Below are 27,289 nucleotides of genomic sequence, written 5' to 3'. Positions count from 1 at the left end.
GATTTTTTTTTTTAATTTAATTTTAAATATTATGTCTTCCAGTCTAACAATGACCACATTTATGATGACAAGTGCTGTTTAAATGTATAAATATATATAAACAAATGTTATTTAAGTCTATGGGAGAATTAACCTGTTTCCCTTAATCTGTGACATTAGTAACATTTTGCTTAGACGTGTATAGTATGTTGACACCTGGTGCCGTACCTAGTACCAATAGGTGCAGAGGTACAGGTGTCAGATGGGTCAAATCTCTCAAGCATTTGATTATGAAAGTTGTCAGCGATCTTTTCAATCATTCATTTCAGTTCATGCGCCTTTTCCTCATCAAAGTGATACTAAATGCTCCCTGAGCAACTCTAGCTCACTTGACAATTCCCTGCCTCCACATCCAGAATGCAACAAAAGCCATTAAGAGTGAACCCAGCATCAAGGTGCCCGTGGAGGAGCCACCATCCACCCACTCCGAGCCCGAGGAGCCCATTTCCCCGGCTCACGTTCCGTCACCCAGCAGAGAGAAAGTAAGAAAGAAGACCTCCAAACCTCCCAAGCCTCCCAAACCCCCAAAGATACCTAAGGCCCCGAAGCCTCCGAAGGTGCCGAAGGTCAAGGAAGGAGGAAAGAAGAAGGCGAAAAAAGCGAAAGAGTCGTCGCCGCCTCCTAAACCCTCCAGCTTCGCAGCTCTTGAGTCCCATGCAAAGGACATCTTGAGTAAAATGGACCAGCCAAAAAAGATGAAGGTGAGTAGATGTGGATGTTGGCACAAATTAAAAGATTTAATTGAGCCATTTTGTTTTCCTTCCAGTAGAAAGTCATATTACAATTACTTAATGCAAAAAACCAACCCATATTGTCTTTTAATCTGGCAGATTCTTTTTTTTATTCTAATAATTGTGTCTTTGTTTAAATATTTTCTGTCTCAGGCTGTTAAAAATGTCCTGAGTACATCAGAGAAGGAAATATCCAAGCAGAATAATGTGGAGAAGTTTGAAATGCGAGAGCAGAATAAAAACAAGACTGAAGCAAAATGGAAGTATAAGGTAAGATCATTTCTGCTGGCACGCTCTGTCTTTCTGTAAAACTAATGGCTGCTCGTTACCGGCCAAAGTAAATAGTATCACAGGCTGAAGGTTTGTTGTCATTTAGGAAAAAAAAGAGTCTCGAGCTCTTTCGAAGGCTAAGCAGCCCGAAACAGGAAGAAAATGCAGGATCGCCCAAAAGTGATTTGCACACTTCACTTCAAAGAAGTCATCAGAAATAATGATGTGGCTTTAGCCGCACGTTATCGGTCTGCAGCTCCTCAGAGCTGCTCCAAAACCATCCGCTGTTCCACAGTTTACCGAATAAAATTACACCATCTTTATGTCCACCACATTTCATCAAAGTATGTTCACATGCCCTCATCTTTTCAAAAACATTTTCTGTATCACTGTTCCTGAACTACATGGGACGGTTTAACCAGAGCGATAGTGTAATTTTGTTGAGTGGAAGACATTAAAGGGTTTTTAGTTTCATGGAAAATTCAAGGTCAGAGTTACGGTGAATGTTTGCAGTCTCTGCAAGGATGTGCATCCAACTGCTCCGTCACATCAGGCCAAACACTTGCAGATAGAGTCGAGAGCCTGTTTGATATTTACCAAGGTCACTGTAGACCTCAGCTTCACTGCGTATCACAGCTGATTCCACGGAGTAGAGTGAGCATGGAAATTACGCGGTTAAGGCCATGTGAAGGCTCATTTATACTATACGCAAAAGAGGAGCCGTCTCCATACCACCAGAAATCATGGAGGCAGTAGAGAGTCACTGGTCCAGGAAAATGTTAAAGTTGCAAACTACAGTTGCAGTGCCCAGTTTAAGACACACTGCCAGAGCTTGCTGACTTATCGGCTTCACTCGCTGGCACGCTGTGGTTTGATCTGGCGAAGTTGTCAGAACTTGCATTGGACATACGAAAATCTTAAAAATACTGCTTGCGTTTCAGTCTATTTTTTTCAAGCGCAATTAAATAACACAATGGTCGCCATGTTTGCTTATGTCTGCAACTTGGTACACTGCCCTCTAGGGTAGGGTATAGCGTTAACATTTAGGCAAACGTAAAAACACACGTGGAGTATTAATGGGCCTTTGGTGTCATTTTAAAATATGATTAAGATTAAATGTAACTCACTGAGGGTTATACATACTGCATGTTGTAATCTGCCTTTACAGGGGACTTTAGAGTTTAAAAACTGTATTTCACCACACAAAGAGCCAGTGTGTTAGAATTAGTGACACCTAATGGTGAGACTGAAGATGGCAACAAACAAAGTCTCTTAAACACAAACTATGGTGGCCCTCAGATTTTTTCATTTTCGATTTGCATCTTAAACTTCTGCGAAACCCACACTGGCTCATATTGTCCATTCAGGCTACTGTAGAAACATGGCGGAGCAAGATGGCGACCTCCATAAAGAAAGGCCCTTGTCTTAAGTACATATTAAAGGCTTATTGTAAGGCTATGAAAACCAAATAATGTTTTATTTTAAAACAATAATGCACTTAAACAAACATACTTATGGGTGCTATGTTCTAGCAATAAGCCCACCCTAAATGTTACACAGTGGAGAAAATGTAACTGAGCTACAAATATTTATTTTATTTTTATCTTAAATTCTTGTCACTCAACATGCCAACACTAATGTATTTGTGATAAACTAATGTTAAGTGAGTCAGTAACATCAGCGTGGTCGTTTTACTTTACTTTACCCTCATGGCATGTGTGTGTGTGTGTGTGACATTATTTCCTTTTTGACCTTACAGAACAGTAAACCGGACTCCCTGCTGAAAATGGAGGAGGAGTGCAAATTTGACAGAACACCTCTGTCGAGCAATAAAGACAAATTCAGCTTCACTGTATCTCACAAGAAAATGCTCGGGTACGTATGGAACGGCGACATAAACGTCTCATGAAAGGCCCTTTACGAGGGAAGAGCATGTTAACCTTCTCGTGTGGCGCATTTCAGTGATTACAGAGCTATGTAACTATCAGCACCAGATCCATTAGAGCTAATTCAAGGACTCCTCACTCGGAGCTGCCTGACTGAACCCTCTATCACCCCCCCCCATCATCCCATTGTCCTGTGGTTTCCCCTGCAGCTCCAAGACGCTGAAACCTCAGACCAACTCAAGTGTTTTTGGATCATTACAAAACCTAAAAGAGGACAAAAGCAAGCCAGTGAGAGATGAGTATGAGTACGTCTCAGATGAGGGGGAGCTGAAGATTGACGAATTCCCCATCAGGCGAAAAAAGAACACGGCGAAGAGAGATCTTTCCTGTGAGTGTTTTGGACTTATTTCATGTTGGGTTTCACCTCATTTAATCTATCAACTATCAAACCTCATCACTCTTGGAGTATTGCTTTCAAATGTGTATGCAGCTTTGAGCATTGTAAAGTGCAAAGAACTGTAATTTTATCACTGAGGGTTACTTATTCTTTTCTGGGTCAAGAAAATGATTTAGCTTTAAGGTGTTATTTATTTGGATAAGGTGGTTTTTGTAATACAAATGCATGTATCTGTTTGGTATGTTCTAGCATATGAAAAGGGGCCTCGTTCCAAACCTTTAAATTACATCTCTGATTTGTTTAGCGGTCAATACACAACCGTGCAGTTAACAATAACAAGTGATTCAGATAAACCTTAACGTCTTCGCTGTGTTGCTCAATCATGAATTTCTTTGCCTCCAGTTCTGTCAGATCTCAGAGAGCCCATACAAGCAGCCAAAAAAACAAAGTTCCAACCCTTGGTGTCTAAGGTAGGTGTCAAAGTTATCCTCTGTTACATTACAGAATTCAGTAACTGATTATTAGTGACATATTGGTCTCAGCTCCATCTTGAACACGCACATGTCCATGTTTATTTTGTGTGTAAGTACTATCATTATAATGACAACAACCAGTCATTTTCCCACTCAGGACATGCAACGGCTTTCAGAAGTTAACAGAACAGTTTCTATCATGGCACAGACCTGCAACCTGGCACCTATTGGATGATTATAAGCTGTCAGTCACGGCACTGTCCGCTTCTATGTGTCGTGCTTTATTGTCAACATAATTTACAATGTCACAAAAGACCTAAAACGAGTGATTGAGACCATATAATCCTCTGAAAAAAGTTTTTACTGATGTTATAAATCAAGTGAAAAGTCAGCTCATTTGCCCACAGACTTCCTTTCTATTCAAAGAGAGTTCTTTTTGCAGAAGAGTCGCCGCCTAGTGGTGCCCTTACCTGAAGACTGTGTCGGTTTTTACATACAGTCTACAGACTAAACTGGTCCAGGACCTCTGAGGTCATTTTTGCAGCTCCCCTGATTATTCTTGCCAAATAAAAGTTTAAAGGGGATATATTATCCAAAATCAATGTTTTAATCATTTAAATAGTTATATTTGGGACTCTTGTGGCCCTATCAGTCGGCAAAGTGTGACAAAATATGTTTTTGTGGTCCTCCTCAGTCTAAGTACAGGAGATAAAACCTGCGATGTTGACTTCCGCACTCCTTGGGACGTCACAATGTGCTAAATTCCTGGAATTGTTTTTCGGAGCTCCGCTTTGTCCGTAGAATACGTGAGAGTGCTGACGAGGGCAACATATCTGAAGCAATGTGCCTGTTAGCGCCTGCAAATGAGCACTTTTACAAATGCTAACTGCTGTTAGCTCCCAGTAGCCTCTGTGGCTGATGTCATTTCCTGTCCCTTAAGTTTTGTTTTACTTTTATTAAGGTGGACCTTTAAGGTGGACCTAAAGAACTACTACTTAACAGTGTGTTCTGAACAGGGCTGTTTTGGCAGGGTGATTGAACTGCTGTAGTGCTTCATCCTTATGGTATTTTGACCAAAGCATGTCACAGACATGTTCATTAGGACTAGTTTAACTTGGAGAAATAGGTTATAACATGACTCCTTTAAAACACAGGAAACAAAAACAAAAAAGCAAAACTTTGAACTCTTGCCATGTCTCTCGTGTCTGTTTCTAATCTGTCCTTTTTCCTCCACAATCAGCCCGCTGACTCCTCAGATGAGGAGACTCTGCACATAGACACAGAAGCCAAGCCTGAGGTCAAAGGTCGCAACTCTAAGGTCAAGAAAAAGGGCAGCAGCGCTGCAGGGATTCTTGACCTGCTGCAGGCGAGCAAGCAAGTGGGTGGGATTGACTACAGCACCAACAGGTAGACTGTTCTCCTCATGTCCTTACTTTCTACTCCTTCACTCCATTTCTTTTAACACCAGAGGAACGTTGCCGTCTAAACACACTTGGTTTATAGCACACGCTCTGAAAATGGCTCCCAGTGGACCAGTTTTCCCCTCAGCAAATTCAATTTAGTTCTTACTAATGGGGGTGACGATCTGACAAAGGACCCACTTTCACTCTGCACAGATATGGATGAAAAAGTGGAATTTTATAACTTTTGGTCTGAGCTTAAAAAAAAAACAAAAAAAAAAACTCAGCGGAATCTGTCTGCAGTTTGTGTTAAGTCAATGTTTGTTTCATCCCGTGTTAATCTATCAAGCACTTCGTGGCTCCAGGCTTTTTCCCTTTTCCGGTTGCTGTTTGCTGTTTTGTTCTGCTCTTGATGGTCTGTTTCCACCACACTGAAAGCTACAAATGAGCCTAACACTGGCTGAATTAGTTAATCTCTCAAATTGTTTTGGTTCTTTGAAGAGGGAACTTAATGATCGCAGAGAACGAAGCCCCACCTCCAAACCAGTCCTGCGCTTTTTCACTCACTTTGCTCACAGTTTCAGCTCAGCAGCTAATCACCTTCATAGGTGTGGGAAGCTGTTTTCAGAGTCTGTGATTGAATATTTAGATCTGACAGTTTGACTTCGCTCACTAAATTTTTTTTTAAATCAAATGATAATCTTGTTTAAAACCACGAGTGGTGACATTTACGTTAAATACAGAGCCAGCATGTTGACCGCTGTGTAATGGCTGCATTGTTGTGTATTTCTTGTTGATGTACTTAACAGTCAGCCACCTGCATCTCCCAGCACACAGGAGGCCATTCAGGGCATGCTGTCCATGGCCAACCTGTCATCTTCAGACAGCTTGCAGCAGCCGTGGAGCAACAGCCAGTCCAAAAACAATAGAGATTTGAAGAGCAACTCGTACAGCTCGCAGGTCAGCAAGAAGGGCGGCGGCGGAGGAGGGGCCGGCGGCGGCGGCGGCGGCAACAGCAGCAAGCGGCCGACCAAACGGCTCCCGAAGAAACCCAGGAAAAGCAGCAGTATTGAGAGTCTGGATTACGACGACGACGAGCAGGATCACATGGACGCATGTTTCAAGGACTCAGATTACGGTAAGCGCCGAACTACGACCCATTTGAGTGTTATTTGACCCCACACCTGACTTATTTCTTGAAGCAAATATATTAGAAAATAATTATCCACACTGATTCTTAGTGCTGCTGAACAGGTTCTCTTAGAAGCAGATTGAGCTTAGTGGTTTAACATGTGGGACTTAACCTCTAAATTTGGCCCCTTTTATTTCAGTGTTTAATTAGTAGATGATAGGCTTTTTGTTGATTAGTCTTGAATGTCTTTCCAAACCCTCCCTTTCCTGTAGCTCCAAGATAAGCTGTGAAAAAAGTCTAACAAACTCTCCTTAATTATCCAATAACACGCATTCTCAAGTGTTATTTTAGTTTTTCTTTTTGAACTTTCAATCAGGGCCCACTCATGTTGTTTGTAGCAGGAACGTTCTTCCCTACCAAAACCTCAGGCTCGCGTGAAGCTTTCCTCGCACACTGGCGCTCACCTCGTCCTTTTGTAAATAGGTCATTTATTATCTTAATCATCCAATTATCAGATATTAAAAGGTCCAGATTGTAATGGTTGTGCCGTGAGTCAGCAGAGAGGAGGGGGGGGGGGGGTGTATTCGGCAGCTGTCTCACAGCTGTCCAGCAATGTCCACCATTTTAGATAAATGGGAAGCAGAGAAACGTGCAAATTTCTATGTTCAATGTGCCAATGACTGTTTACTGATTATCGTCTCTTTTAAAACCTCTGATTGTAGTTTACCCCTCCCTGGAGTCCGAAGAGGATAATCCTGTTTTCAAGTCGAGATCGAAAAAACGGAAAAGCAGTGATGACACTCCATACAGCCCGACAGGTAAGAACTAGCTGCTTTACTACTAAACAAAGACAGTGTGTAGTGTTTAATGGATTTAGATCAATCTAAACCTTATATGAATCTTATCACAGCCCGTGTTGGACCTTCAGTCCCTCGACAAGAGCGGCCGGCAAGAGATGGAGCTCGTGTGGCGTCCATAGAGACGGGACTGGCCGCAGCCGCAGCCAAGCTTTCACATCAGGTTTGTCGATGCAGAAGAATTCAGTGTGTAACTATTAATGTCCCACACAGGAATTGATTAGTTTTATGATGAGACAGGTGGAGGCAACAGAGACATTGTGCTACTAAAGCAAGGCCGCTGCAAACAGGTTGGAGTTTGACTGAAAACAACAATTAAAACCTGGCTGTACAGCAGTTTGGTGGAATAAACACTTCTTGCCCCCACCCATGCGCCCCTGTGCAGCTTGTGTATAAACACAAACACTCCCTGAGTCAGGTCTAATATGCTGTGTTTGCATCATGGTACGGTTCAGTTTAGAGTAGAGGTACAGTTTAGAGACAATTAATCGATTACTAAATTAATCGTCAACTGTTCTGATAATCGGGTTGAAGCTTTTTTCATGATTAAAACAAGATTTCCGATTGTTTTAGCTTCTTAAATGTGAATATTTTCTTTAATGTATTTGCTCCAGATAACAAAGAAATCATTAGAAATTGAATCATTTTGGTTTGTGGACAAAAAAAGACATTTGAGAACCTCATTATTTCCAGGTTTGAAAAAGAAAATAATCGACTAATAATTGTTAGTTGCAGCTCTAATACAGTTTGGAATGGTAAAGCCATAGAGACAACAATAAATATACACGATACTATACAATATAATACCGAATATTTGCTCAACAAAAAAAATATGTGTCGACAGGAGGAGCAACAGAAAACCAAGAAGAAGAAGAAAAGCACCAAAAAGAAGGCAATAGTAATTGAGGAACCCCCCAAAATCTCTCAGGACAGTAGCTCGCCGGAACACAATCTGGACTCCCAAGACGGCAGCCTGACGGACCACGAGTTCAACACTGGAACGGTCAAGTCACCGGGGGGGCCGCAGCCCATGGCGCCGGGAGTGTTTCTCAGCCAGAGGCGGCCGTCCGTGTCCTCTCCCCACAACAGCACCAACTCCACGAGCACCAACAGCAGCGGCGCGGTGAAGGGAGACCGTGTGGGGGCAGCAGATGCCAAAGGTGAGCTGTGTCAGGGCCGATCAGGCTGTTTTACGCTCAGATTATCTCCTAAAAGAGATCTCCTTGTGGAGATATTTATTCTTAATCGCACTCAGCAGCACGGCTCCAGAAATGTCAGGTGATGTAAGACAAATGCGATCAATACTCTCCAGTCAGCTCTTTCAGTGTTCAGTTTATATCCTGATTTGTTATGAGGTCGATTTTGTAGATTTGTTGATATAGTGGAATTTTGAATTTAGGAGTGCAAGACACTGAAGCTTCTATTCAAACAGTCAGAAGATAAAACGTCTACCTCCAGACCACTTACTGTAGGTACTTCTCCTTAGGCCTCCTCCCCATTCCTCACACCAACCTAAACTAAAGTGGTAACATTTGTGGTTCGAGCTCTGTCAGAGACGCTGAATCTGTTCATATGTTATTTAACATTTTGGCTCAAAGAGGCAACTATATCTAAACCCAGCCTCACAGAGCCACTTGTAACTGTCTGAATCTGAATAATCCTGACGACATAACTGCTGCGTTTGGTGATGAGACAGTTTCCAAACCTGCAGTTCATGTACAGGTCTTTAAAGGCGCCATATGTAAGAATGTGGCCAAAAACAGTTACTTCACTCAAATTCAAAATACTCAGACGTAACTGGCAACCCATGGTTGCTCGGTAGCTGAGACTCTACTGACTGCAATGATTGGTAGACGGCGGCAGGTGGCGCCACATGCCAAAACATGAGTTCAAAACAAACATGATTTGCGGTCCACAAAATATTTTTTTAATGCCAATATTTTGGCTGTACTGTTGCTGTGGGCGAGTTCGGTATGTTATATGAACATTATTCCTGAGTAAGTGTGACATATTTTAGGATTTTACGGCCAATTGCTTTAGATTTATTACATAATGCACCTTTTAAGCCTCAGTAATCTGTGGGAAAATTGGTAACTGGAAACTTCTAATGAATGACTTTAAACCCTCATTTTTTATTATTATTATTCATCAGAAGACGACCCTCTACCAACTCAGCCACAGCTATTACTGTCAGAAATGAAGGCACTTGAAAGGCTTAATGGATGCTTACTTTTATTTTTTTTCAGCTTAAATGCAGCCTTTGCACCACTAGTGGTGCCCTAGAGCATTCTTTTTACTAGACACAACTTTCTTTCATGTTTAAAAGAAATAGCAAACATGGATCAGGGCTTGTGTTGTTGTACTAAACCAGTGGCACTAACTCTGTTACCTCTCTCTCTCTTTCTTATCTTGATCTCTTACAGCGAAGCGGCTAAAGAAAGGCATGGCAACAGCCAAACAGAGACTTGGAAAGATTTTAAAGATCCATCGAAATGGGAAGCTCCTCCTGTAGTATGCAGCAGACTGTTGTAGGACTGGGAATTCATGAGCTGGGGTCCCATCCCAACCTCACCCCATCCACCCCCCAATCCCCCACCACCCCCTCGTTCACTGAGTAAAGCCAACAATGGAAAAAAAAAACACACACACACACACACAAAAAAAACACACAAAAAAACTGAAATAAGATGGGAGAAGAAGAAAGAAAATCATGCATTTTTTCAATTTCTAAGAAGAACATCGCTCAAAATAGGTTTTTGCCTCTACTTACTTTATAACTTTCAGATATTAAAGTGTACAGAACCTACTATAAATATTTTTTCAGAGAACATGTCATTTTACTACAGCTGTCAGTTTATCAGGGGTTGCTAAAACATGAAGTAGAAGTACATTGCAGTCATTCCAAGATTTCTGAAAGTATCCCTTGCATGTATTCACTTGCATGTGTGCTTTGGCCAGGGTTTGGGGATTTTTTTTACACATTAATTCCTACTACATGGATGCAGCTTATCATCGCGACACTGATGAAAGGCGGGCGGGCGAGGGCCAGGATCCCCCCCCCCCCGTGTGTTGTCTAGCATGGTTGTGATTGGAGTCAACTCGAGCATTTATCCCTTTATTATGTTAATACTGAACATTTGCAGGGCACCGTCGGCACTGGTATTTATTTATTCGTGTTGTGTGTCGTAAGATAGGAAAAAAACGAGAGGGTCACGCAAACAATTGTAAAGCACAAAGTGAACCGCGGGTAATTGGCGTACTTATAGGATGACGTGCGCTTACGTACGTACGTGTTACGTACCGTTAGGACGCGAGGAGCGGGATGAACGCTGACACCAATGCGGTACCTGTAGCGAATGATAAGCCTCATCCATGTCAGGTCTGCAGTTGCATGGGGATACTTTCTCTCTTCTTTTGCTTTCGCAGGCAGCACCGACAACTTAAAGAGTCTCCTCTCTGCATTTTTAAAGCTTCACACAGTGCAGTATATAGAATGTAGCCTGTACATAGCCTTTTAAATTACTACTTTTTCTATCTTTTTTTCCTTAAGGCTTAATTCTACATATTTTTTTTTTACCAGTTTTGCTAATAACGTATATATATATACATATTTATATATATGTATATATACATAAACACACCCAATATAGTCCTCATATTTGAAATTGTGTTAGTTTCTGAATAGCAGAGGTTCATTTTTTTTTTTAACGTTTCTTTCCTCTCTTTAGATTTAAAGGTACAGTGTGTAAAATGTATTGGTGAAGTTGCACGTTGCAGCTGGATAGCCTTCACCTCACCCTTAAAAGTGTATCGGAGAACCTACACACACTATATTCAGTTAGCGTTTAACCTCAAAATCATCTCAAAAAACTAACGCCATGGTAATAAAAATCACCAATTTCAAAACCGTCAGGTGATTGAGCGCCTGTAAAAAACGTCAAATATTCCATTTCTGCTGAAACTGAAAAATATTTTTTACACACGGGATCTTTAAAGGTGTTGCCTGGAAAACAACTGAAGAATTATACATTTTATTGTCATATGGCCTTACATACACAAAGCTAATTGTATTGTTATTCTGTTCGAACAAGACACGAAGCTTTGAGGAAAACTTATATAAAATGTAAACAAAACAAAACTGAAAAAAAAAAAAAAAAAAAAGACTTAAAGTTTCTATGACCAGCCTCTTGTTCGAGTTCTAGTATCCTGAAGGTTTCAGAATTATTTTACTAGCACCTTGTGAAGTGTTTATGTGTCAGTGATGTAATTTATTAATGTTTGTAGCTTTTTTATACTTGTACAATTCTTAAGAGTTATTGTTTTGAATATTTCATCGACTTGTGAGATTTCCCTCAGCAGACAGTTTTTGTTTTTATTTTTTTGGACGTGTGTGTGTGTGTGTGTGTTTGTGTGAGCGCGCGCATGAGTGTGTGTGTGTGTGTGTTGGGGGATTCACAGATATTTTACACACTAGAATCTTCTTTAGCAGACTTTTTTTCTCTACATCCCCATCTCTCCTCCCCCCTCCCGTCTTCACTCAGTGTCAATGTAACCGTGGCCTCACGGTAAACATTTCCGATGTGACATGTTATTATTGTTAATATTATAGGACTGAGCTGATGTGTCCTCGCCGCCCTCACGCCATTTCGTTTTCACCGTGGTCTTTTTTTGTTTTTGTTTTTGCGTGCTGTGCTCCACAGCAGCAGCGTTTCAGTCACACGCGTTTTAAAAACCACGCGCTCCGATCAAAACTCTGCCGGTGGGACATATTTCACGTTTTTATTTGTACAATATATGTGTTGCTTTGTTGTGGTTTATTTTTGTATGTCCAACCTATTAAATGCATCCACTGTGCCAGGACAGTGAATGATACCTGTTGTAGCTGTCTTCCCTTACTGTTATTTGCAGTACTAGTACAAGTATTTACAATCCTTTTTGACCTGAATCTATATTTTTCTGTATTTACACGATTCTGTTTGAGATCATGGCTCACTTTTTTAAGACATTGAGAAATGGCAAACTCCAAGGAGCAAACATATTGTTGTTGAATTATATGATTGTCCGCCTTGTTTACTTTTGCAATACAGTTACTGTGGAAAACCTCCTTTGTAATGTGTTCCTCTCCCACTTGCATTGTGACGGCTTCTGTGGTGTCGACTAAAAAAAGAAAGAAAAAAAAAAGTGTTTTCCTGCTTCATATGGTCATATTTTAAAATTGCACCAAACCCAGCACCACGCTGGTCACACACTAATCTGGCTCTCCAGCTCGGTGTGGGATTACGTCTCCTTGAGCTGCAGCAGCGACTTCAGCCAAGTCTGAAATGAAAACCATGCCAAATTCAACACCATTAAAAGTGTGTTAATGTGGAAGTGCTCTCCAGCAGGCACAGGATGATGCTCTTTCACAGAAGTTTGATTCTCATAATCGCATAGATTTGCATTTCGCTCCCGTGCTTCACTTAATTTCTATTCTTAAATCTGTGGTCAATCAGTATTATTGTAGAGTTTATTAGTCTACGCCACTAGATGGAGTTAAAAAAAAATGTACACTACCATTCAAAAGTTTGGGGTCACTAATGTCCTTATTTTTTGAAGGAAAAGCACTTTTTTTCAATGAATATAACATTAAATGAATCAGAAATACGTCTTTACATTGTTAATGTGGTAAATGACTATTCTAGTTGCAAACGTCTGGTTTTTAATAGAGGCCCATTTCCAGCAACCATCTCTCCAGTGTTCTAATGGTACACATTGCATTAGAAGGCTATTGGATGATTAGAAATGATTGTGCAATTATGTTAACACAGTTGAAAACAGTTTTGCTGGTTCTTTGACCAAAGCACAGTTTGAAGGGCAAATTTTGTCTTGACTATATTTTCTATTCATTTTGCAACTCTTTTGATGAATAAAAGTGTGACTTTTAATGGAAAACACAAATGGTATAGGTGACCCCAAACGTTTGAACGGTAGTGTATGATTAGTGAAACTTAATGCAGTGATGTTCAAACACAGGACTTCTGCAGTTTAGACCCATATAGGCCTTGTGGTGCGAGTCTGATTTTTATATACATGTTTATCTTATCTCTATGTCATCCAGATTTGTCAATATAATCACAGAAAAGTCAGGGGAAAAAGTAATTGAAGACAGAATGGGCTCATCAATGAGGAGATCTTTACAAGATTAGTTTCAGGACATTAAATAAAATCAGCGTCTCCAACAACGACAAGTCACTCTTTGTGCGATTAAAGGCCGATAATATAAATTGTTAAATTATGCCATGCCTTCATGCATTTATTCTGCTTGTTTCCCACTGTTTTAGTCCTGGCCTAATAACACATCTGGACACAATTGATTTCACCCCAAATAAAACATGCACTGTGATTTTCATGGGAACCTGAATCTCCCTTTCAATTGTGTTTTATTTTAATTACTCAATCAGATCTGTGAGTGTGAACGGGATCCGGGGTGTGGTGGTGGTGGTGGTGGGGGTGAAAGGGGGAACGGTTGAGGGAGTTTGCGCTGAACCCACTTGGATGCTGGAGGTCGTGACCCCCCGTTTCCATCCTGGTGAGCATCAGAGTGAGTTGTTATTGTTAGCTAATTGTTAACACAAGACCCGCGAGGTGCACTGACATCGACCGGACGAAAAAAACAATCGCATAATTTGTCGTCTCGGGATAATTTTCACACACCGACATCAAAGCAAGTTCACACTGGGAAGACGAGAGGGAAACGTTTGGATGGATGCACTGTTCTCAGTGGAATCACAGTTTACACTACAATCAAAATTTAGAATCCATTTTTTTTTTTCATTCAAGCTGATTTGATACAAACAAAATGTGTGCCATTGACCTACTGCACACTATTATTTACTGTTTAGTTTTTAATATGTTATCATTATTTATATCAATCAATCAGACTTCATAAAAAGCAACGTAAATCAACAGGATAAAAATAAAACAAGGAACACCCACCCATCATCCATCAAACATGTAATCATTTATATTATAAATGTAGTAGCAGAAGAAATAAAAAGAAGAAATCATAGCTCTCATAAATAATAATAAATGAAAAATAATTACATAAAATAAGTTATTCAACTAATATTAATATTAATAGTTTTAGTGATTTATCTACGCTAATAAAAATGGTGCACTGATGAGGTGAAAATGGAGTGAAATATAACAATTGATAAATGAGGATTAAATAATACACTTACAAGTTGAAATAAGTTAGTGAGAAAATAAATAAGTGCATGTGATTTCCTATAAATAATTTCTGTCAATACAAAATATGTTTCAGAAAAAATCTGAACCAAGTTGATCTGGCAGTGGACTCGTTCAAATATTTGTTTATTAGCATTTTGTTTTTCTTGTTGGCTTTTACTTTGCAGTTGCCTTAATGAAGTAGAAACTATGTGTTGTTGTGAAAATGTAAGAAAGTTTTATCACTAACTGAAACCCTTTCCCTCCTTCTTTGTCCGCTCCACCAGCGCAGTTGGTCCCCACAGGAGGGCAAGTGGGATCACAATTTAAATGTCAGTGTATTAAAAACAACGCCTGCAGAGTGTTACAGTTTAACTGCATTCATGGCCACACTGCACATGCTTAGTGATCACAGATGTGAACGTGCTGCTCTCGGCCGCTTTGAAAAAGCCTCCAGTTCTGTAGTTGGAGCCCCAAGTGGTCAGGAGAAACGTGCCGTGTGAGGGATGTCTTAATTACGCAGGAATGTCAGGTTAAGCTTTGCCTTTGTGCCTCCACACGGTGCAAAAAAAAGTCCTGCCCCCTCCTCTCTGTTACTGTTGTCTTTTATTCTTCCCTTTTCCTCTGAGTTCATGGCTGTCGTTTGTAATCACACGGCCACGTCTTTGCCAACAGATTGGCGAAAAACCATTGTGAGGTGCAACCGCCTGTCGCCGTGGGGCAAACTCCTCGCACAAAAGTGTCTGAGGTGACTCGTCGAGTGTCGGCGATGAAAAGTGGACAGAGGTGGAGTTTGTGCTTCTCTGCAGTTTGCTGTTGTTCCCGACCGGGTCTGGATTAACTGCTCTGTCAGCCGACAGGAACTCCTCCGCTGGAGCTTCATGGAAACTCAGGAGTGTGGAGTGACATTTTGGCCTCAGCCAACACACACACACACACACAAAAACACACACAGCTTTTCGAACCAGGACACTGCAATGTCTTCTATTCATTTCAACACTTTCTAAAGAAAGTATCATCCCCTAACCGTACTCACAACCAGTTAATGTCTAACCATAACCTTCATCGAACCACAATTCTAAATCTTTGCCCTAAGCTTAACCAGTTCCCTTACAAATGAGGCGCTGCCTCATTAGGATCAGGTTTTGGTCTCCATCCATGAGGACTACAGGTCCTGACAGGGTCAGTAGTTTATGCCAGAAAAAAAATCACACACACACACACACACACACTGCATAAAAGAGATATTCTCACACAGCAGCGCTCTATTATGTTTCTCAAAGAGCGTATTTTCTAAAATACAAGTCAATTCCTTTTTTGTGTCTGCAGATGTGTTGGTGTTTCAACAAATCTCCCGTCTCCCGGTTGCCAAACGAAGTCGAGCAAAACCGTAATATTCGTGTTTTGACTGGCGTCGTGACAGTTTTTGAAAATCCAGAAATTCACCCACAACCGGGCGCGTTTCCACCAAAATTACGCGGGTGGGGGAAAAACTTCACCTCGACCCCAAACTTTCACCGAAATAAGTAGCTACTTGCTACTATGGACTTTTTGAAATTACCAGGAACTCTAGAGGGGCGTGGCTGTGTGCTGAAGAACACTGATTGGTGGAACACCTTCTGCAGCTGCTTAAGCCAGTGAGGCTGCAGCCCTTCTTTAAACTTCTTTAAAAGAAGACGAAATAAAGAAGAACTTATTAATTTCGCTATCAGTCATAAGGAGTAAACGAAGAGGACGTCACGACAAGTGGACGGACGACGAGGTCCAGGCAAAGACTGCAAATGTTGGGGGAAAAGGAGATTTATCCTCAGATAAATGTTCTCTGGTGTTATATACGCTCATTTTCCCATCTTATTTTTAAATAGTGTTATTTTACAACTAGCGGAGTCGCCCCCTGGTGGCGTTTATGGTTCTATCACTTTGGCGATGATAATACTGAGTAAGAAAAGTCTCCATAAAAAAAACATGTCAATGTAATTCCTCTCAATCATTTTCCTGTTTTTTTATTATTTAGGTATAATTTGTATTTCAGTGAACAGGTAGCATGTAGCAAAGATGTTCTTCTGTAACATCCATGAGACAAAACACAGCGTTGCGTCAGCATGAAAACGAGTGTCCGACAGCTCAAGAGTTCAAGTGTGCAGCGCAAACGCAGCCGAGGTTCAAGACAAACACGGAGGCTGTGCTTTTTTGGTGCCGTGTTTCCTTAACCTTTGGCAGGCTTCGATTTTTGGAACGGGAAGACAACACTTGGCCGTTAATTTTTGACACCCGTCAAGGAAGCGACTGTCACAAATGAAGTGAGAGCCCACCCAAATGAGAGTATTATTAATGTGAGCGTGATCAAGGCCTCCTGGAAAGGTTGTTTCTTTCACGCTGCCCTGCTGCTGAATCACTGACAGTTACAGCAGCAGGGCAGACATGCAAATGTTTACTTTATGTTTATTTTATTTTATTTTATTTTATTTTCCAGCGTGTCAAAGTTTAGTTGTGTATTTTTAAAAGTTGAAACAGTCACAGTGCCAGAGTTTAATATTATAACGATGAATTTAATCACGTGTTAATGTGCAAACATGTATATTCTTTGGTAGTGTTTCAGTAACATTATTTCATGACTACATCCAGTGCCACACGTAACTTAAAATAATAATGCACTATATACAGCCCTGCACCTCCTGCTGGTTTAGTCAAGCAGCTGTGCTCTCATTTTCCTTTCATATTTCACACGACATGTTATATTTAATAAGATAATAATTTCTTGTGTCTATATCACCATAATTATTCGTTTTACGACAAATCAGAGACAGACTGATACTATATATACTCAGTATAAGTAAGAAAAGCAGTCAGTTTCTCCTGCATGTGTTTAGTGACACATATTTTCATAGCTGCAGCATAATTAACATTTTTCCACAAATTTCTTGAATGAATGACTTTCATTTCCTTCCCCCCGCTGCCTTATAATTAACAGACCTCCTGTATCTTTTATCATTTCAATTGTTTTATAGTATCCAACTCCAACCACAGGACATGGGTTTAGTGCGTGTGCAGCTGCACATGGTAAATAAATGCACTCAGTCATTTCAGACACGAACAAAGGTTTTCGAGGGGTTGTTTTTTATTTAGCGAGTCAAGTATTCGACATTGTTATTGCACCAAATGCCTTCTGACATGAACATCTATAATCTGTGCTGTGTCATAAACAGAGCGGGCCAAACAACACATTTAACTCTGCTCCACACAAACGCAAACATCTGTGAGCATCACATGGAAGCTCTACTCGAGGGCCGTACAGAGGACTTTACTGAGATAATAATACTAAAATGTAATCAGAGTCAGACAATTAAACCAGAAAGATTAAATTAATCAAAACTAATATACAAATTTGTCAGATCAATGTATCGTTAAAAACACATATGAGTTATAAATAAAGTTATAAATCTGTTTTCCTGTCACTGCAGATATTGAGTTACAGAGTCTAGCAATAGTGTTCAGTAAGTCACTTGTGTTCTGCGAATCTACAGCGCAGCATAAAGTATTATTCATTTTATAGAAGTAAATAACAACAAACACACATGATTAGAAAAGGAAAACAACAACAACAACAACAACACAAAACTGTCAGGTTTAATTTCAGCCTCTGATTTCGTCCTTATTTCATTCATCTTGCCAAATGAATACATTTTCAACAAATAAACATTCCACACACAAAAAGGTAAAAAGTACATTTAAACTGCCAAATAAACAATGTATTTTTTTTAAATTACTTTATTACAAAAATAAATGTTTCTGTTCTTTTATCTCCAGGGCTTTTTTGTTTGTTTGTTTCTAAAAGCTCATCTCATTAACTGTTAATCTCCAAGTGCTAATGACAAACCATTTTTGTCATTTTTTTGAATGTGTACTATTATTATTATTAAATAAAGATATTTAGCGCTTATCTGTCATTTCTGATGGAGTTAGACCCCCCCAAAACACTACCCTGTTCTTCTTAAGTTGATGTGAACCAGAATCTCTGGTCCTGTTCAGACCTATTAACTCTCATCCCAAGATATCTGAACACAAGTGGACAGAAATGTTAGCGTGTGTCTCCTCAGTGTCTCCACTCAGATCTCACCTTGCTGCTGTGGACATCATTAATGGAGAGAGAGAGATAGTCAGAATTAGTGGAAGGACTGATATGACTGAATAACTTATTTTACGTAACAGGTTTTCACTAATTGGGGAAAAAAGTTACATGTGTGAAACTAAAGAGGACGCACACAACCATCAATAATTTGCTATAATTTGTTTATTAACATTGATTGTGGAAGATAAAGCGGTAGAAAGTTTATTTTGTTGTTGATGGGTTTTTTTACAGCGCCCTACTGGGCTGTGACAGTATTGCATGTGGACAGTGAAAGGTCATTAAATTTAAATAAATATGATTTTGATTTTCAGTTTCAGTAAAATATCCATGACATTTCAGTTATTTTCAGGTGATATTTCCTGCCTGTGAAAAGGATCTTCATGACGCTCCAAACCCAACATTAAGTAAGTATTTGTTACTTATTACTTACTTATTTAAGTAATTATTATTTAGAGATGATGTTTCGTCCCCTGCAAACCCTCATGTGGAGGATAAAGAGGTAGAAGATAGAATGAATGAGATGTTGTTTCATTTCTGCAGCTCATATTATGTCACAGTGGTTGAGATTTCATTACAGATGACATGGAAATAAATTGCCCTCAGATGGCACTGTGAGTCTCCAAAGTACAATTAAACTGTTTACATGCAGAAGTAAGGGAAGGAAAACTGCTTTTTGAAAGCGCTCTTTAATGTCATGGTTTTGCTGCCATGCATAAGCCCAATGTTTACCCGAGCATTTTAAGGGAAAACCCTGAGCCGTGCCACGCATCAACAAACGCCTTAAACGCATGCATAAAAGGCCTGTTTTTAGCCCAAATACGCAAATGCTCACCTAATCCTCCACAGAGGCCCCAGTGGCGGGCCCCTCACCATCAAAGCCTGTGTGGGGCCTCTTAAACAAGGTGCTGAAGTCACTTAAGCACCGAGCAAACAAACAAACAATTCAAATCACTCGCTGCATTTCCTGGACTCCGTTCTTCCGAGCGAGTCTCCACGCACAACTCAGCGGCTGGGCAGCGCATCTGAAGCTGCAGCCTGCTCATGTGTGTGTAATTATGCATCATTCGAGATGGGAATTCCAATGACGTGCTGCGCTCGTGAGGCAGCTTTACCCCAGCTTTTTTTTTTTTTTTTTTTCTGAAACAAGTGGGGTTTATTTTTGAACCTCTGCTTTTTCTCCACAGCCAGATTGCCCGGAGAGATTGGCTTTCTCCGGGGCTGTGTAACAGATACCATCTAAATCATTAGGGCTCATTCATTGCCATGTGCCACTCTGCAGCTCAGGTTCCTGCGACCCTGAGGTCAAGCGGCTGAGAGCACCCTGACCTCCAGCACTTCCTCCAAATATTAACAGGGTAGTTATGTAGTCAAAAGCCCTGATATAGAACATTGGTTCATTTAGATAATAGCCAATCAGGCGAAGCGGCGAGGAGTGCAGTGATCTCCACAGGATGGCTGGGCCTTTATGTGGCTTACTGAGGGTATAATGACAGCTAACAGAGGAAGCGTAGGCCTCTCTGGCTGAAATTACGTTGCCACATGCCTGCTGGCTGTAATGCTTTCCTTTAACCCAGCTCCTTATGCTGGACAAATCCATCTTGGCTCTTTTATGAAAATGAATGTTTTGCAGTCATCCTAAAGACACTGGGCTTTAATATAGAAGACGCGGGGGAGTTCAAAGGCCAAGGTAAAAGAAACACTCACAATACAACCTCTGCACATGATGCTAATCTGAATCATCAGTGATAAAATATTCAAATGATTTTTTTAAAGTTTCCCCTCGCCGACTTGAATCTGGAAACGATTAGACTGCGGTATTTTGTCTTTCTTCAGATTTGTGTATTCTATCACCCCCTAAACTTTTTCAACCATTGTATAGATTTGATCCTTGATTGGAAATAATTTGAGCCGGGACATTCAGCGAACTGAATCTCTTTGACATCCCTGGCTTTTCTCCTGCATGAAATCTCAAACAGAGAACAGACGTAGAACAATTAATCAGACAATCTTTGGCATTGATCAATTATTTGTAATTAAAGCGAATTATTTGTAAAGGTGGCTGCTAACCCACTTGTTTATTTCATGTGTGTAATATTAAGTTAATACAAAATCTGATTGATTTCTAAAGATAGCCATAAAATAAAATATCGGTTGACCTACTTTAGAATTGTTCCAAATGTTATGACTGCGACAGTATCAGTGACTGTGTTCAACTGTAAAACAGCTGTTGCTCCTTCAGTCAGGAAAACATCAGTGTGTGTGTGTGTGTTTGTGGAGCTGAAACGAAGCGTGGTGCATGGGACGGACGCTGCTCTCAGGACATTTAGACCGCAGCCACATTGTCACCTCTTTGTGCTAAATTGTCCGTGTTGCTGGAGCAGCAGAGGTGTGAGGGATGAAGGCACAGCTGCTATTACCGGTGGGCAAATAGTTGCTTAGAGGGCAGACAAAGAGAAAAGCCAGGTGGGCTTTAGTTTATTTTGCGATGTGTGCAAGGTCTTAGATTTGTCCTGCAAAACTTTAGATTAAATGGAATGAATGCAATGAGGCAAGTGCCAAATTTCTTCCCATATTTACTTGAGTTTTCTGAGTCATACTTCTCATTTCTTGAACATTTTTATTTCAGTTTAAATTGTGTAGTAATTTTAACCCTAAAAATGTTTTTATTCAACAATCCAAAAAGGCAAAACAAGGCCTGAGATACAGTGTATTTGCTGATAAGTTCTACAAAATGAACGTGATCTAAAAATTGATCTGCAAGATGCAAAACTTGCACTGACAGTGGAGGCCGTCATCATCAGTGTGACAATGATCACGTAATGATCTTTGATGGAGCAGCAATCCTTTTTCTGCTGTTGTCACCTTGAATATTTATTTACAGAACACAAATTTGGTATGTTTTCACCCTGAGGTCTGTGGTGTGCCCCTGAAAGGAATATTCCATTTACACGTGTACTACAAGGAAAATGCACGGTAAAAACTATGCTTGTGGTGCATCTGGTTGTCTCTGTGAATGTGTGATTAAACAGCATGTATATTACTGGCTTTAAAAACCCGTATTCACTCATGCAGCACTATCGCTACAGTTCTTTTGTAGCAAAAGCATTTTAAACCAATCTTTGCTTTTATAAACATCCAGAACTTTCATAGTATTGTTGCTGAGTGAAAGTCTCAGACGTGTGCAGCGGAAGATCTGCAGAGACTATGTGGCGAAGTAAATAAATAAAGTTATTTTGTTATATTCCAAAACTGTCAAATTTGCAACTGCAATGAAATATATTTATTGAAAAAAAAAATCCTTACCAAAACATGATCTTAACTCAACAAACTGACATAGAAATCAATCAGAGTGGACATTTTATACTGACAGATCAAACCATTGTGAAACAGCAGTGGAAAACTTCACACACAACAGCTTTAACTCAACATAAAGAAACTCTAATCCCCCCCATGATTACGCAGCTGTTGGTATGCTCCAGTTTTTAAACCAGAGGCTCCGCCCTTAGTCTAAACCAGGAAGTTGGACCACACCGCTGCATGCACGGTAATACAACAAAACACATGCCTTGTTTAGAATACAGAGTGATATTATTGTGGTAGAACACAGTATAATAAATGACTTTTCACCCACAGTGTGGGAGTTTAGTTTTCCTTCTGTATCTTCTGGGAAAGAAAATATCTGAACTTATTCTAATACAATGGCAACAGTTGTATCAAACATTTAAGCTGCTGTTTAACTGGCATAGGATTTCAGGAATTTAACCTAAGGTCACTAATCATGAAACATAAATGATTCCCATTCTTATTCCTAAATTAAAGCCAGTTGACACAGTTCAACAGCAACGTAAGCTCAATAAGAAGTTTGTCTGACACAGTTCAAACTCCTCAGCAGGTGGATGTTAATCTGCTCTTCACTGTCCCACTTAGACGAGACATCCCAGCGAAATGACAGAACAGTGATGACGCGGAGAAACCTGCTGAAGATGAAACATTTTGGCAACATTGCAGAGGAAGAAGGTGAGGAGAGCCACAGCTGATGTAGCTCCTACAGCACATCTCTGATGTTTATTTTACCTCACTCTCTGTGTGTAAACAATGCCAAACATGGAAACACCTTCACTGGGCACTTCATTAGGTACACATGATAGCTGATATAGTGTCAAGAGTGCTCTTCTATTTAAAGGTCCGATGTATTTTGCGATGGTCTTTTTCGTACTTTGTATGTTGTTGTGATGCCTTTCTGTCTTTTTGAACTGCTGCTCTTTCTTTTTCAGACCATTCTCTGTAAACTCTAAAGATTGTGAATACATTCCAGTAAATCAAGAGTTTCTGAAATACTCAGACCAGCCGGTCCATCAGGTTACTTTAATCACTTTTCCTTCTTATTTCTGATGCTCAGTTTCAGCACGTCGTCTAATCTGTCTTAAATACCTTACGTGTTGTGATTGGCTGATTACGGTGTAACTCAAGGTTATTCTCTTATGAAGTTTGTCACGATACATGTTTCATGTCCACAGAAGCACTACCCTACTTTTTTTAGTTTTTTTTTAATTAATATTTTCTTTACATTTTAAAGACATCACATTTCTCAGGGTTTAGTCTGAAGCGCTGTTGCCTTAAAGCAAAAATACCCAGGTTCATGACCCAGTTGAAACAAGGACATGTAGTTTGCATGTTCTCCCTGTATGTGTGCGTGTTTTCTCCTGGTTCTCCAGTTTCTGACCACAGTCCAACAACGAGCAGAGGTTAATTGAACACTCTAAATTGTGAATGTGAGAGTGAACGGTTGTGCGTTGGCCCTGTGATGGGCTGGTGACTTCGTGGGTCGTACCCCACTTTTTGCCCTTTGTCAGCTGGGATTGGCTCCAGTGACCCGCGACCTTCTTGTGGAGGATAAAGCGGTGGACAATGGACGGTCCACTCTGTCCCATACGTCTTGACTGCACTCGTGTCTGACATGTTCCACCGGTGTGAGTTCATGCACCAGCACCTAGAGACATCAAACTACATCACGGAACAATGGGAAGTGTTTACTCTGTGCGGAACACAGAGTCCAGAGATAATGTGCGCTGTTTGCTTCTGTCAGACACTCCCACGCAGATCCCGCAGAATGTCACGTCAAGATTGAACACTTGTCACTTACAGCCTCATTCTCCGTGCCCTCAGCAAGTAAATAAACACGCTTAAACCAGTCGATAATCATCGCAGCCACTTTTGAATTATTGCAGAACGTCTAGATGACACATGGAAACTGTGTGAAGGCCTGCCCCTCTCTATAAATAGTCAGCAGCAATCAAACAAAATAAATGAACTGTCAGGGCACAAGTATTTACAAGCACGACAAAATTCAAAGTAATTATAAGTAAATTTGTTGCATTTGTGAGTAAGTGGTAGCAGATAGGCCTCTGACAGGGAGGCAGTGGAGTGTGACGGGCTGATTTAGAGCTCGAAGGCTGCTCAGCTCGATGTAAACCCTCAAACCAAGCAACAACAAAGCCCACTTCATGTCTCACACTGACCACATCTCAATGAGGAAGAACACTACAGACATCTGTGGGGCTATTACACACACTTAGCTGCACACCAAGGAGCACTTGGCCCCTGTGCCACTGCTGTTAAACATCTTCCAAATGGCCGTTTGTTTGTCTCTTCATTATCTTTTCCCCCCGTTGGGTGGTTTTGGACCTCGTCAGCCTTAATTTAGTGCTTCGTCTTCATCTCTGCCGAATTCCTCCAAAAGCTGACATTGTTTACAGGAATAAGCAAATTCTCACTGACATGAAAACAATAATAAAACACGTAATGGAAAATTGATGAGCATGACCTGCAGTCATGGGTGTTTTCCACAGAGGTGCGAGGAAAATGTATAATCCGGGGCAACTCAAGATGTTAACTGCATTACGGTGTTTGTTCACCACATGACGCGATGTATAGAGTCAACAACTGTGATCATTTTCATCCGATGGCCTCATTCTTGTGGCAGAGTGAGATCCCGCCTCGCTGATTACAGAGCGAGTTGTGCTGCTGAAACAATGTGCGCTGTCGTCAGTGTGGGCAAAGTGAAGCTCTTTATAATCGATGGCTATTTTTAGGCATGTCACATCTTTTCATTTAGCGTTAGCTGTGGCATTTATTTAAAGTCTCTTTGCAGGAATAAATTAATAAACGAGGCCCAAATGAGCAGGAAACGGAACACATTCCGCACGCTCTTGAATGGATGTGTTACCTGCTGCACAAAGTCTAAAAGAGTGTAAAAGTGGGACTTTCCAGAACCTTGTGGCAACGGCCTCCTCCCCACAGCTTCTTTTTGAAGCTACTCAATGCGACAATAAATAAATGACAGATAAGGAATAATTTTCTAAAAGCAAAAACCTCAAAAAAAATAAACAAACCATTACTGCTTGCCACGGGAGAGCTGGGTTAGCGCTTCTAATTCAGGTGAATTACAGACAAATTTCCCCCCCGGCTGGCACACTTACAGCTGTAATAATACAGAGAATGACTGGGCTGCAGGCCGCTCTGCACAGTGTCCACACATGGCCCGAGTCTCACAGAAACACCTCACATGGCAGAGGCATCTGTGAAGAGAAAATAGTGCTCATATTTTATGTTTTACAAGATGTAAAATTCGTTTTTTAATGGGTTTTTTTCCCCCTCACATTATTTTTTTGTTACTCTTTTGTAGATAATCACATTTTGTTAAAACACGAGTAAATAACAAACAGGTTGCTTTCTCTGTGTACTGGACCTGTGTGTGCGTGTGTGGGTGTGTTTCTACAAGGGGAAAAAAGTGGGACAGAACCAGACATTAAAATAAAGCGGGGTAAATTTGTCCATGTTTTCCTTACCAGGAGTGCCGTGTTTATTTTTTGTTTCTTTGGTTTCAAAGTGTGGGCACCAAACTGCAAAGGAAACAAGAGTGATTAGAATTAAAGTACTTTGATTAAATGCTATTTTTCCTGCCTGTAACACAAACATTTGCAGTTTTATCCTTTTATAGGGACTTTAATGACTTGTTCCTAAATAACGTGCTGCGGGAGAACTTCAGAGAGCACACGCCTCACTGTTTGTGCTGCGTTGGATAATGTAAAGCAGCTTGAATGGGTTTGATGTTTACCACTGTTAGCATCTGAAAAACCTCAAAAGCGGCAACATCCTGCAGCGCTCAGTTGTGAGCAAACTGAATGTGATATGTGGTGTGCAAAGTGGGAGTTCTGCAAAGAGGCCAGAACACATCCAGGAGCAGTATAAGGACATTTTCACTTTAAATCCTGATCAGTGAGGCCACACACTCTTCTGCACATTCACCGTGCAACAGCTAAGGGAACCCTCACTCAGCCCCGCAAAGAGCAGTGCAATGACACGGTCCTGAGCGCCTGATTGCAGGCATCTTGAAAAGATCTGGCTCGCTCCAGCGCACCACAGGTCCCCTTTCAGTGGGCTGTCATTACCGCCGAGGTGAGCTCTCACACGCGGACCCGTACACACACACACAGGGGGGTTGAGGGTGCGGGATGAATGAGAGCACTGAGGCCTGGGCCTGATCAAGCGAGCAGTGGCCGGGAGTTGGTGTAAGGAAATCCTCTGGTGGGACTATCAGAGCACATTAGATTGAGCAGGCCCCAGCTCTGGCACACACAGCTGCAGGCAGAACACACTGGGGCAGTATTTCAGCTGCTGCTAAACGGTGCCGCTTAAACTCTAATATAAATATGTTAGCCAAATCGGAAAAAAAAGAGGACTCATTTAGCCATTTCACAAAGATTGTGCGTTATGCGGATTAATTAGTCCTCAGGCAAATAAGATATTAAATATTTGATGTAATGTGCAACATACTATAAATAAAGTAATGTGAGGCAGAGCAAAACAAGGTGCGGAAAGACTGAGCGCCTTCATCCAGGAGCTGACAGAGCAGATGAAGTTGGCCATTTATGAGCTCACGTGCAAGTTCCCTGTAGCTGCTTGTGATTTCCGGTCACACGGGTAGAAGTCGTGATAAACACCGAGCACTTCGCTGACGACACGTTTGCACAAGCGCACTCCGCGTGACCGTAGTTACGTCATGTTTTGTGCTATCGGAAAAATTCGGAAACGGTTTCTGAAAGCTGAGAAGTTGCACGTCAAAGCCAACGCGTGGTTATTACGGTAATTTCAGAATCAGCGTCTTTGTCGCCAGAGAGGAGAGCGTGGGAAGAACACCTGTACGTAGTTTACTTTTTTTTGGCCTGTTTTAGCACACTGAGAGAGAAAGAAACTGTTGAGAGACTTAAAAAATGTTATTGTAAATATGTTTTATACTGTTCATATGTCAGATTTGACACAAGAAATATGTTGCTCGTGTACAACTGCAGTGTTTTTCTAACCTTTTTGTTTTTCCTGAATTTATTCTGAAAAAAATCACTTAGTTAAAGGACATTCTCTTGCCTTTTTATGGTTAAAATAAGCAAAAAAAAAAAAACATTTTGAGGGTTAGGTGTTAGATCAGTGTGTGTGTGTGTGTGTGTGAGAGAGAGAGGGAGAGAACAGCTAAACAGGTGTTCCTCTTCTCTCCCTCATACACTTACACATGCAATCGGAGACAGTATAGTCTGTCCAATTTCAAATGTGCCTCAGAGATTTCCTTAAGGAAGTAAAATTGCTCCAATACAACATCATTTGGCATCGGACTTGTATGCTTGAGTGAGTACAATTGGTGAAGCGGTGGGGGAGAGGGCGTCGCTATCTCTGGACAAACCTTCCCCTAATAACAAGTGCGAGTGAAATCAAAGC

The 27,289-nt window shown here is 40.8% G+C and overlaps 1 protein-coding gene across 2 annotated transcripts in view; it reads left to right on the top strand.

The window, feature by feature from the left end:
- phf2 (PHD finger protein 2) overlaps positions 1-10,770 on the top strand; it is a 35,223-nt gene extending 24,453 nt beyond the window's left edge. Inside the window, exons 12-22 of one of the 2 annotated variants that reach the window (XM_083892872.1) lie at positions 396-740; positions 924-1,040; positions 2,800-2,915; positions 3,136-3,314; positions 3,726-3,793; positions 5,037-5,203; positions 6,006-6,334; positions 7,051-7,146; positions 7,239-7,348; positions 8,033-8,345; positions 9,609-10,770. In XM_083892872.1, coding sequence (XP_083748998.1) covers positions 396-740; positions 924-1,040; positions 2,800-2,915; positions 3,136-3,314; positions 3,726-3,793; positions 5,037-5,203; positions 6,006-6,334; positions 7,051-7,146; positions 7,239-7,348; positions 8,033-8,345; positions 9,609-9,697 — 1,929 coding nt within the window. In that variant the 3' untranslated portion in view covers positions 9,698-10,770. Of the gene's footprint in view, positions 1-395; positions 741-923; positions 1,041-2,799; positions 2,916-3,135; positions 3,315-3,725; positions 3,794-5,036; positions 5,204-6,005; positions 6,335-7,050; positions 7,147-7,238; positions 7,349-8,029; positions 8,346-9,608 lie in introns of both variants that reach the window. The other variant, XM_083892871.1, reaches the window with a different exon arrangement.
- The last annotated feature ends 16,519 nt before the right edge of the window (positions 10,771-27,289 follow it).

The sequence above is a fragment of the Microchirus variegatus genome (assembly GCF_963457635.1).
Source record: "Microchirus variegatus genome assembly, chromosome: 7".
NCBI lineage: Eukaryota > Metazoa > Chordata > Actinopteri > Pleuronectiformes > Soleidae > Microchirus > Microchirus variegatus.
This window is presented reverse-complemented; position numbering and strand designations above follow the sequence as displayed.